Below are 13,055 nucleotides of genomic sequence, written 5' to 3' on the forward strand. Positions count from 1 at the left end.
AGGCAATACCTATCTGTTCCCCACGACTGGCGAGATAAAATTTTTAAAAGGTTCATAGTTTTAAGACATTTCAGCTTCAACTGTTTTATATGCTGCATGAAAATTAGCTTACTATCGAAGATTACACCCAGAAATTTTTGTTCTTTTCTATTTACCAGGCTTCTCCCATGCATTGTAATGCAAGGGTCAGAACATACCCCTCTTCGTCTAGAAAACAGCACACAGGAAGTCTTTTCTGCACTGAATCTAAACCCGTTTTCGTCGGCCCATTTCGTGAGCCGATTAACACTCGACTGTATCTGGCGTTCACATATGGACAGGTTGCAAGATTTAAAGCTGATTTGGATGTCGTCCACATAGACAGAATAAGACACCATTGATGGTATAACAGAGCGGAGAGAGTTCATTTTGATTATAAAAAGTGTGCAACTTAGCCCACCTCCCTGTGGTACACCGTTTTCTTGAATAAAAGTGCGCGATAGTGCATTGCCAATTCTCACGTGGAACTTTCTTTCAGATAAGTAATTTTGCACATATTCAGCATACTACCACAAATTCCATAGGACGACAGGTCTTGCAGAATACCGTGTCGCCAGGCAGTATCATATGCCTTCTCAAGATCAAAGAATACAGATTAAGAATTGTATTGGCTATGTACAAATGCATCACGTATGTATGATTCGAGGAGGACTAGATTATCGGTTGTAGACCTCGCTCTTCGGAAGCCAGATTGGCGAGGGTCCAATATACCATTATATTCCAAAAAGAACACAAGGCAACAGTTAATCATTTTTTCAAATACCTTAAGTAAGCAGCTAGTGAGTGCAATTAGTCTGTAACTGTTAACTAAAGAAGGGTCTTTGCCGTGTTTGAGTATTGGTAGGACTATTGCTTCTTTCCAAGATGAAGGCATATGACCAGTTGCAAAAATCTTATTGTAAAGACCTAAGAGGCAGTTTAGGGCCTCATAAGGCAGATTCTTGATTATTTCATATGTTATTATGTCAGAACCTGGAGCCGAGCTACCACAAGAGCTTAGGGCAAGCTTGAGTTCATGAAACGTTAATGGTCTATTGTATCCTTCTGATGACTTTTTTGGATGCAGAGGAATATTTTCAGCTATTCTTTTATGGTTTAAGAAATTTTCGGAATAATTTTCCGGACTTGATACTCTCTCAAAGTGCTCGCCAAGAGTGTTTGCTTGATCTTCTATTGAATCACCAGAGCCAGTGACGAGAGGAAAAGGATTTGGACGTTGTCCTTTTAGTTTACGTACCCTGTTATACTCTTTGCTAACATCCGTGTATGAGTTTATTGAGGATATGTAGCGTGTCCAGCTTTCTCTTTTGGATATTCGGCGGATACGGCATCCATTTGCTTTGCATCGCTTAAATTCTATAAGGTTTTCTGTGGTTGGGTAGCGTGAAAATCTACTCCATGCTTTGTTCTGGCGTTTCTTTGCAGTTTCGCAGTCTTTGTTCCACCACGGCTTTGGATTGACTTTATCCGTGCAGGGCTGAGGTATGCAGTTTTTAGCAGAACAGAGGATCTGTTCAGTGATGTAGCTGGCCAGTTCTTCTACACCTAGGTGGTCCACATCTTCCAGGCACAGTTTACATATGTTTCTGGACTTTGACCAGTCTGCACTATGAATTTTCCACTTTTTGGTGTAAGCTGGTCCATCGTGCAGCTTTGTTGTTTCTAGGAGTGTTGGGAAATGATCGCTCCCATATGGATTACTGATAACTCTCCATTCCAGGTATGGAAGAAGTGATGCTGACCCTATGGCTAAGTCTATACACGAATACGTGTTGTGGGTAGGACTGTAAAAAGTTGGCTCTGTCTTGTTAAATAGACAGGCTCCAGATGAAAGAAGGAACTTTTCAATTGCCCGTCCTCTCACATCACATCTTGAGTCACCCCAGAATGTGCTGTGAGCATTGAAGTCTCCGATTACTATGTAGGGTTCTGGAAGCTGGTCAATCAGCTTTTCAAATTCTGCTGTGTAAAACTGTTCATCAGGCGATATATATATGGAGCAAATAGTTATAAGTTGGTTGAACAATATAGCCCAAACAGCCACTGCTTCAAATGAAGTCTGGAGTGATACATGTTGGCATGCTACTGACTTTTGGGCTATGATTGCCACCCCACCTGAAGAAGAATTACCATTATTTCTATCTTTACGGAAAATGATGTACTGTCTTAAGAAGTTCTTGTGTGTAGACTTTAAATGTGTTTCTTGAACACAGAACAGTCGTGGCTGATATTCCTCTAGCAGATCTTTGACATCATCTAGATTATTAAATAGGCCCCTGGCATTCCACTGAATTATTTGAGTAGCCATATCAGGGAAAGTTTTTTGTTGTCTGTGTTCAAGAGCATGTATTGAAGATAGATAAATACGTATACAAGGACGGTAACCGTTTAGGTTACCGGTCCCTTTCTTTGAGCAGTTACAGGAATTTTCTCTCCTAGTGCGCTCCTGAAAGCGCTGATCTTTTGGTGTCGATGACGCTAGGGATTTTTGATCGACCTCCATGACCTTCTCAGAGGCACTGGAGGATCGTGAACTAGGCCCTGAGACTCGCGTCCCAGGCCGTGGAGTTCGGATTAGCTTTGGGACCTGCGGAACCGGAGTCGGCAGGTCCACTTTCGATGTTGATGGAGCAGCACTTGCTGCAGCCACCAGGGGGGCAGGCAGAGTGATTACCGGACCACTATCAGTGACCGCGGTAGACTCCCGAGGGATTTGTGACGCTGCCCCCCGTCGCGCCACCTCAGAAAAGCTTGTGTGATTTAAATATGACAGACGTTTCCTTGCTTCGTGAAATGTTATATTTTCTTTGACCTTTAATGCAATGATTTCTTTTTCTTCCATTTAGGGCACGTTCTAGAGTAGGCTGGATGGCTTCCATCACAGTTCACGCAATGTGGAGATGAGTCGCAAGTGTCTGATGGACGATCGTTCGAGCTGCATTTTGCGCAAGTCTGCCTTTCTCGGTATGTCTGGGATCCATGCCCATACCTCTGGCACTTAAAGCACTGTTGAGGATTTGGGATGTACGGCCTAACACGTACTTTGATATAGCCTGCATCCAATGTACTAGGCAGCAGACTGGTACAAAAGGTTAGTACTATGTGCCTTGTTGGGAGTTGTTCATTGTTCCTGCGGATTAGGATTCTTTCTACCTTGATCACATTTGGGTCCTAGAAACCTTCAAGCAGCTCTTCATTACTAAGGTCTAAGAAGTCGTCTTCAGAGATTACTACACAGCTCATGTTCATGGTTCGATGTGCCGACACAGTGACTACTACATCGCCAATGCATTTAAAGTCATTAATTTTATCGTGTTGTGTTTTATCCTTCAATTCAAGGAGCAGGTCTCCATTCGACATCTTTGTAGCTTTGTAGCCAGGTCCTATAGTGTTTGCGAGGCATTTCGCCACCAAGAAAGGGGAGAATTTACGCACGGTCTTGTTGCCTTCACTGTGGATTACTTGGTACTTAGGGAAGTGTTCTTGATTGTTCTTCAAAAAGAATTTAAATGTTGCATCGCTGCGCCCTCTTTTGAGAGGGCGATCAAGGGAAAGTGGTTTACTAGAAGCCATATAGGGGTCTTGAGTTTGGCAGCAGCGCCAACCGCCCACCACAAAGCCCAACATGGGGACGGAGCAAGTCTTAGGAGTAAGACAAGCCCTCGCCAGTTGTACGGTGCTACTATAACTCAATCTGGAGTACCCAAGGAAAGTCGGAAGTAAATAGAAGAGAGGAGAAGACAGGAAAGATTGAAAGGAAGAGAGAAAAATGCAGAATGGAGAGGGGGACAGGAAAAGGCAACTACCGATTTCCCCCGCGTGGGTCAGTCCGGGGGTGCCGTCTACGTGAAGCAGAGGCCAAAGAGGTGTGTTGCCTCCGCCGGGGGGCCTTAAAGGTCCGAACACCCGGCATCGGCTTAATCCCCAGGATCCCCCTTTCCCCGGACACGGCTAAGCTGCGCATGGCTACACGCGGCAGGGTCCAACCCTCGTGTGCTCGGGTACGTGGTGTCGCAACGCACCAAACGCCTGCTGACGCAGACGCCCCTGCGGGGATATAACACAAACATGACCATATGTCATGATTTTTTATAATGTGCTTCTTACCACTCCCTTTGCACTCCACTGAACTTGCCAGTATCTATAGCATTGACAAGTTCATAGACCAAACCGTCATGGCATTAGTTGGGTAGCGGATTCGGCCAAGCATCTCAGTACGCGTTTTCCGAACATCGCAGACCAGGCACTGTAGCAGAAATCTTCCTCGCGTAATCGCGGCCGTTACCACAGTACGGGAAGCCTCGAGCTCGCTTCTCCCCGACGCCGCCCCAGCTGCGGGGCCTGCCGGGGACCTTCTCCATTGGCGTCGCCACCGCTGGGAGGCAGCTCTCAAAAGTTCAGAGTTGGCAGACCAGCTCTGGGCCGTCCGGCAAGCCAAAGATGCCGCCCGAGTCCAAGGACTTGGAGCCGCCCCCTGAGGCCACCACAACGAAACTGCCGGCCATTCGTTAATAAAGTTTCTTCTCTCTCTCTCTCTCGCGTCTGTGCTTGCTGCATACCCTAGTTGTAGCCGATGACTGTTTGCTGGTCTTATGTTTTGCGAGCCAAGCTTGACACAGCTCCTAGTCCTCCAGCTACGTGTGAATAAGGCTGACACCGGGCTCCGTCGCGTACGTCCGGCATTGCGGCACTGATGAATAGCCTACCATGTTGCACGCCTTCAAAGGCAGCCACTACCTATTGTAGTGCTTTCAAGCGTTGTAATGGAGACACTCGAAGCGGGAAAATCTCGCCACTAAATGAGGATCACAGCGTACAGGGGAATTTGAACTCTCGTTTTCAGATTGCTTCGGCGCTCCCGAAGCAGCCAGCGTGGCCGCTATATCCACGTGATCCCTCATAGCATGTCACGCTGACGGTGGCGCCAGCTTTTCCAGTGGTGGAGCTCGAGGCCAATATAAGATTCTGTTGTCATGTGGCAAAGTGTATGCAGGGCAGTCAGGCCGCTGTGTTAACGAGCGCCTTAGAGAACATGAGCGATCCATACCAACAGGCATAGGTTCCCATTTGGCTCAACATTGTAAAATATGAAAGTGCAAAGCCATGTTTCGTGATACAGTCAAACCCGGCTATATCGAACTCGCAAAAAAACGCCTATCAGTTCGATATAGAGCATAATTCGATATAAGCCTGCTAAATAATTGGATGTCATAAAAGCACATACCATTTATAAAATCACTTTATTAACGAAACTAGCTTAGTTTGGCATAAATTAGTCCTGCATTTTCTTCTGCTTGGGCAATTTCGCTGCCTGCGACGCACGCACTTCTCCACGTTGTCTAAGGAGTAGGAGCAGCTGAGGCCGCAACCTTCCGCATTCGCGCAGAAGCGCCGGACTAATGCGAGTGCACCAATCACTTCGGAAGATCTGGGCAAAGGACCGTAGTTGCTTTCCTCGATGTGCCTAGTGTCATTTGTGCTCGGTACGATGTCGGCGATGTAGTCTTCGTTTCCGGGCTCTACCGTGGTCGCGACACCATCATCTGCACTCACAAACTCGTCCACCGCTGATTCGAATGTCCCGGAAATTTTGACAGCTCGCTCCAAACTTCGGCAACACCGGCAACGGCTTGGTCGCATTCATCAGAATTTACAGTCCTCACCGAGCACGCGAAAACCGGCAAGTATGAAGAATCCCTTGTACACGGCCGTGCGTATGCGTAGGGCACCATAGGCACCGGGTTGCGAGTCTGGCCACTTTAGCCCTAATCGTGCCGAGAGTGCTCCTCGGAATCTTGCACGCTGCGGGGACATCCAACCTCTCATCGCGTTCGACGCGATTTATGATTTCGAGCTTCACGACGAAAGGCGAATTCTGCCGCTTCATCACGGCAACACTGCGGGAGAAGGCCCACAAGGCGCAAACATGATAAACCAGAGAAGCAGCCAGACAACTCGCACTTTCGCCATCTTGCACGAAGAGAGCACAAGAGCTTCTGATTGGCTGTCTGAGCAAGCGCTGTAGGCGGGCCAGGATCATCTTTTGCTGGGGAGTGTCCCTAGATAGTGATCTAAAGAAAGGAAGGACGCTTGATTCTGCAACCCGTGTGGGAGCACGGCGAAGCGTCGTCAGGGGAGAGGGGGTGGCAAGTGAAAGATTATAGAAAAAGAGGGAGGATGTGGCCTAATACACTCCACTATGCACGACACGGGGAGTGTCGACGGCTCGCCCGAACAGCCCGAGGCAGCGCGGTCACGGTAGGGAGAGCGGTTAAATGGAGCCGCGCCGCCGGGTTTTCCCGCAACCGTGAGGGAAAGCCAACTTCTGGGGGCACTTTTCCGCCGCTTGACGTTCGATATATCGGGAGTCACTGCAATAGTTGTTCGATGTAAGCGTAATTTTTGCTATATAAACTCATTGTAACTATACCGTGACCAGAAATTGTTCGATATATAGAATAATTCGATGTAAACGGGTTCGATATAGTCGTGTTCGACTGTAATACGATCTTGAAAAAGAGCCGTTATACCAATGCCCGTGAGTTATTGGAAGCTTTCTCCATACAGTCATTGGGGTCACAGTGCATTAGTGTGCCTTCTTAAACATTGTGCAGTGCTGAATATGATTTTTTTTTATTCTGTCGCATGAGTGCACTCTCGTGATCGGATGCTGGTGGTTCCTGCACATGGTGCTCAGTGTGCATGTTCCTCTAGATTCTGCCGTCTATAAAGGAGTGACGCCATAAAATGATGTCAGTTCAGAGCAGCGCCTTGTCCTGTCGTCTTTCTTGTGTCCATTGTATTGTGCTAAACAAAGTAATTATTAATTGTCTAATAATTTGCTATCACTATCAATGCTTCACCTTTCGGCCAACACTGAAACTTTTTTTACATAATCCTCAAGCAACAGCCTAGAAGGTAAGCATAATGCAACATACTGCACGCACACACAAATATTTGCCATCAGAAATTTGTGTGCTTTACAGAATTTTCTAATGGAATTCTAAGGTTTTGCATGCCAAAACTATGATTTGATTATGGGGCACGCCGCAGTGGGGGACTCCAGATTAATATTGACCACCAGGGGAACGTGCCCCCAATGCACGGGACACGGGCGGTTTTGCATTTCACCCCGCTGCGGCGAGGATTTGATCCTGCGACCTCATGCTTAGCAGCGCAACACCATAGCCACTAAGCCACCACAGCGGGTTACAGAATTCCCATGTTGTGCTCTTTTTCTTTGCATTTGTTCAAGAAGCACGTGCACTTTGTTTGTCTGCTGCTGCAGAATTGAATTTTACTGTCTCTATCTATGCGGCCTTAAAAATTAGTTGTAGAAATTGGTTTAGTAAAGGAAGTCCCTTTAGAATATTGCCGGTTTATTTCCTCATATGGCTCTCAAAAATATCTACATGGCTAAATAGGAAGATGGCAGCACCAAGTGGAGCACTACTTTGGCAATTAATAATCATAGTAAGGAACCCTGGCTTGTAATTTTATACGGTCTCTACATTTCAGCCAAGTTCCCCCTTTTCCCCAATTAAGGGGGAAAAAAGAGTTGGCACCGCTGCCTAGAGCAGAGAGAGAAAAGAACCCTCCCTGCATTTGTTTTCCTTTTTTTGTCGTTGGCAGTCTCCAAACAAATAGCGGCATGAGAACAGAAGAAGTATACTTGCCTGCGAGGTCTGCAGGGACTGAAGCTGTGCTGTGAGCTCACGCAGACGTTCGTCACGCAGACGAGCTTCCGTAGTGGCTCGAGCCAAGGCAGCACGTAGCTGTCGCAGTTCACGGTCCTTCCGCTGCGTGGGTGTCAGGTAATTGTCGGTCTCCACGGGACGCTGGCAGTGCAGCACTGAGCGGCAGCTGCCACGCCGGTGACACGACACAGCTGTCTCCACGGAGGTAGCTGCTGCACACGCATGCATCCAGTGTACTTGCATGCGCACGGAATCACCGTGACAACTCAACGCGACAACACCTGTGAGCATTCTATTCATAGATGTGGCGCAAGTTAAAGGCACACAAGAAAAGACGGATGAAGCCCCAAGTGAAGCTCTTTCTGTCCTCTTTATTTTTGTGTGTGTCTAATTTACACCACGTCCTTGCACCACTATGCACTAACTAGACAAACACAGTACGCTCCTAAACATGCGAGCCATGTTCTAAACAGTGCTCTCATTATACTTCAATCTTCATACTGGTCATTAGTAACTATGACAGCTATGGCCAAAGCTTGGCCACTAGAGAACTGCTACAAGTTTATCCACTGCTGGCTTCCACCTCAGTTTCATGATCAGACTAGCATCTACAAACCTTATGCAATTGGAATACAGCTTCAGACATAAAAATACTGTATCACGTTTTTTTTTTAGTACATGACTGTCAACTCTTGAATTCATCTACAGTAAAAAACCTCAACCGCTTCAGCGTATGTAACAAATTCTTAATTATGTAATCGCTTCTAGCAACCAGTTCCAAGACTGCGCCAAATGCAGCATGATTTCAGTCTCAAATTGGGAGGCTGGTTACATCACAGAAACTGCAAGTTGTGGTCGTCTAGCACCGCAAACTGCTCGCACGTGCGAGCCCAGTCCAGTGGTTGATGGCCATGCAATGTCCATGTTGCCAAAAGCTGGCTATGTGCTGCGAAAATGGCCCTTTCATATTCCTTCATCCACATTTCACAAAAATGATCTTCTGTTGACACTTCTCTGAGAACACAGGAATCCTCAGCACCGGCTCACCTATCACGATTAACAAAATTAACTTTTGTCTTTTGTGTCGCATAAGTGTTGCTTGCCTAGGCTATTTGGGTTATGCCTGTGTGTCGAACTGTATTGGAAGCAAAAGCCTCCATAAGGCTGTTGAGCCTTTTGCTGTAGCTTCAACTTCTGTATATGTAGAGAATGAACAGTAAACAAAGAAAGTTCACTAGGCTTTTAGCAATACAATCCCAGTGTGGGTGCATGGTGTCGATCCCAGCGTGGCGTTGCGTGCCAGCTTCACCTCCATCAAAACTGTGTCCACCGAGTCATTGGGGTCGTCAAGGACTTGTGGACGGGTCTCTGAGGGGCAGGAAATAAGCTCCCTTGCCAGAGAGTCAGCCATTCAGTTGCCAGTGACCCCACCATGATCTGGTATGCATGCAAGGCAGACAGCTAGACCAGCCTATTCAGCGATTCGTATTGTCTGGTGTATAGAGTGTACAGTGCTGTTCGGCGAGTCCAGCCATGCACAAGCCTTTATGGAGGCCTGTGAGTCCTTACAAGTATTTAGTTAACTAGTTAAACGTGGTTTAGCAGTGCAAAAGCGGCTAAGGCTATACTGCGCCAAACACGAGGTGTTTTATAATACTGTTTAATAAGAGAAAGGCTGTGTTAATCTATATTTTGTGTAAAAAGCCAGTGTCGTCTGGGAATTTACGTACGTCAGGTACAGGGACTATCGAATTATCTCCTAAAATTAAAACACGATGTAAAGGTATGTGCATTTGATATAGGTTGTGCAAAAGGTTTCGTCTTTGTACTTCAATATGAGAGTAATATATGCATGATTGTTAGTGGTTCTTGGCATTTTTAGCATGTTGGTACGTCTTCTTTTGTAAGTAAATAACTGCGTGTGAGGTGTGTGCCCAATGTGTAGTCGGCATAGAACTACTTGAAAGAACCACTCCTGAAGGTTACACGACCTCTACTTACCTAGTACGGGTTTAGTGAGATGTAGCTTGTTGTCTGTACAATGGTCCCATTCGTGTTGCAACTTTGACGTTAAGGCCTTCCTAATGACATGGATACTATCTCTATATGGAAGTGTTGTGTTTATTATGTCTTTGTATGCTGCCATCGACGCACATCTATCAGCTGCTTCGTTACCCAGTATCCCAACATGACTTGGTACCCAGCAGAAATGAATTGATCTCCTGTATTTTTTAAGCGCGACCATGTTAGTATATCCCCTAGCAGGAGTTCACACTCAGATTTAATATGTAGAGCCTTCAGTGTACTTAAGGAATCAGTGTATATGAGTGTGTTTTTGTGTTTGCCAGTGATAATCTTTTTAACTGCAACCCATACAGCATAAACTTCAGCAGTGAAAAAAGAGGCATGTTTTGGCAGACAAATCAAATCAGTTAATTTCAAATACATTTTTTGACAAATCGTGTTTTGCTGGTCAATCTAAGCACATCGTGCTTGTAACAAGACCAAGCAGCAGGTGGTACAGCTTTCAACACAGATATGAAACATACAATTACCGTTCAAAATTATACAACTTCAAAGTAGAATATTCTAACACACAAAGAATAAATACTATGTTTTCCAGTCACATAAGAATCCCAATAAAAATCACATATTACAATAAACAGTTGAATACTACTTCCTCATATGTTTCATCATTTTACCTTTTGAATTTATATCATACAGTGTTGCATCAAATTCATTAAAAATATCAGGGACATAATAATTTCTTGTTTTCTTTCCATATTTCATAAAAACCCTTGGCTTAAAATACCTTTCTGTTTTTCGTTACGCAACATCTTTCTTTACCAATACTTTAAAAGAATTTGAATAATAATAGCGTGTTACAACCACATACTAAAAAAGCTCCTTTACTCCAAGTATTCCTAGAATATTATACTTTTCTTTTCTGTTTGATTGTTCTAGTCCGGCTCCATAAGTTATGCTATTGACAATTCTTTTGACTACGCGATCAATAGCTTGGTTTTATAGTCAGAACATGTACCATGTAACGTTATACCATATGTAATTACCGATTGCCTTATATATATTAACACTTAGGTCAATAGGCGTTTTCCAGCGCAGACTATACATCATGGCCGCGACAGCTCTTAGCTTTCCACAAATGTGTATGACATGGTTATTCCAGGTAAGGTGCTGATCAAATAAAATGCCTAAATACTTAACCACATGTTCAAACTGTAATGGTTGACAAATACAGTAAAACCTCGTTAAACCATACCCGCTTAAACAGTAGTTCCGTTTTAAAAGTTTTAAATCCCTGATTCAGCAGCCATTGAACATAATGTGTTTTGTATCCGCACAAACCGTACCAGCTTATTGTGAACATATTGGTTAACACGTAGTGTTTCCACTTTTCGTCGTGCAAACACAGTGGTGCGTCGTCTCCATCGGGTGGCCTGGCAGAACAACAAGCCTCAGAGGTCGGAACAACGGCCTCCAAGCGCCTCGTCCACTTGTGTGTAAAGCCAGATCAACATCAACATCATTTCGGCGCCGTGCCAGAGAGCGTTATGGCGTCATGCAACCAAGAAATTGCGTCCTGCTGAACCTCGGATAAAAAATACGCCGGGTGCTTAGAATAGAAGAAAAATTAGACATCGTTCGTGCTATCGAACGTGACACGAAGTCGGCACTGGCACGCTACAGGGATCTACTGTTGACTATGGTGTGTGGCACTTGGAATGTGAAGAAGTTGCTCGGCAGCACTGCTGTGACCGCAAAGAGATGTCAACTACGAGGTTCAACTTTTCGTCATTGTTTCCTCTGTTGTTGTCGAAGTGTCAACTAGTAACAGGCATGAGGACGACAGGGAAAGCGACAGCACGGGCGATTCAGGCCCAACAATGGCAGAAGCTGCGCAATACGTCAGCCTCATAAATGCTATCGTCGCAACGAGAACAGCACCCCACGACTTCTGCAGCGCTACCTTGCACGTGCACGGAGAATACATAACGCCAACGAGGAATCTGCCATGCGAGTGTTTGCCGAGAAGAGGGAGCTGGCTGAAAAGCTGGCTCGCAGCTTCAGCAAGTTTGAGGCCGCTGTCGTCACTACTAGGTCGCTGTGGCATTGAACGAAAATAACTTCTGTCGTGCGAAGTGAATAAATACTGCATGTTTTTTCCCCTTCCATCGCGCTCTCTCCAAGTTCTGTGTTCCGTTTTCGACAGGTAAGTGGGCGATCTCATGCTATTTCGGTTAAACAGTACTATTGTTTCGTATGTACTTTTTCCTAGCTCCCGCCAACTACAGTTTAACGAGGTTTCACTGTACATGCATTGCAATGTGGGGTGTGCAAATATACATTCATGTTAAACGAAAGCGCCTTTATGTGAATTCCTGAAGCAGATTAGTTTAGCTTTTCGATGATTTATAAAAATTGAACTGTGTGCGAACCAGTCTACGATTACTGATATCTCTTTGGAAGATTTTACATTCCAGGTTATAGTCACTCATTTGTAGCGCTATCACAGTGTCATCAGCATACTGAAAATGTTTTGATTTCAGTGGTAGGAGGCTGACATCTGAGACATATATATTAAAGAGTACTGGCCCTAGCATGCTTCCTTGGGGGCACACCAGACTATCAATTTGAGATTGCTGTAGCTAACATCTAGTTTAACCCTTTACTGCACCTTGTTGCATTTACGCAACATTCCGATGAATGGCGTTAAACACAGAAGCAAAGCCCGTTTAAAGCTGCCCGTACACGTTGTTGTATTTCCGCAACATTTGTCTAAAAAACGCGCCCCTTTTTGCTGCCATCTGTGCTCATCCTTCGCATCTTCTACCAAAACAAACTCAGCGGAGGCTGCGCGCGCCCGCGAGCAGTGATACGGATAAGTTTTGCCACATCTATATGTACTTCTCACTACACTCAACATATAAACTTTGGACAGGTGATGTTCGGTAGGCACCACTTGCCAGTCGCAGTCCTAGGTTATGTACTGGATCAATTCGTCGAATGTAAGGCTGTCTGGCTGAGCCCTAAACCATGCAGTCGTAGTCTAGAATGCTGCGCACAAGAGACCGGTAGATACGCAAAAAGACACGTTCGGTCGGAACCCCAATGTTTATGAGACAGAACTATAAGGATATTTAGCACTTTATTTGCTTTATTCATTAGTGCTTTTATGTGAGCTAGAAAGTTTAGTTTGGTGTCAAAGGTTACTCCTAAAAACTTATGGTCTTGTTTCACCAGCAGTATGGCGTCATTCAATTTTAGGACTGGATTGCTGTGTAGCCCTCGCTTCTGAGA

At 45.3% G+C, this 13,055-nt stretch overlaps 1 protein-coding gene across 6 annotated transcripts in view; it reads right to left on the reverse strand.

The window, feature by feature from the left end:
* Positions 1-13,055, reverse strand: part of LOC126523914 (uncharacterized) — a 171,241-nt gene that overhangs the window by 134,718 nt on the left and 23,468 nt on the right. For 5 of the 6 annotated variants that reach the window (XM_055066990.2, XM_055066989.1, XM_055066985.1 and 2 more), the window contains one exon: positions 7,716-7,948. In XM_055066990.2, the coding sequence (XP_054922965.1) occupies positions 7,716-7,948 (233 nt within the window). The remainder of the gene's footprint in view (positions 1-7,715; positions 7,949-13,055) is intronic. The other variant, XM_055066988.1, reaches the window with a different exon arrangement.

This window comes from Dermacentor andersoni, chromosome 6 (assembly GCF_023375885.2).
Source record: "Dermacentor andersoni chromosome 6, qqDerAnde1_hic_scaffold, whole genome shotgun sequence".
NCBI classification, from domain to species: Eukaryota; Metazoa; Arthropoda; class Arachnida; order Ixodida; family Ixodidae; genus Dermacentor; species Dermacentor andersoni.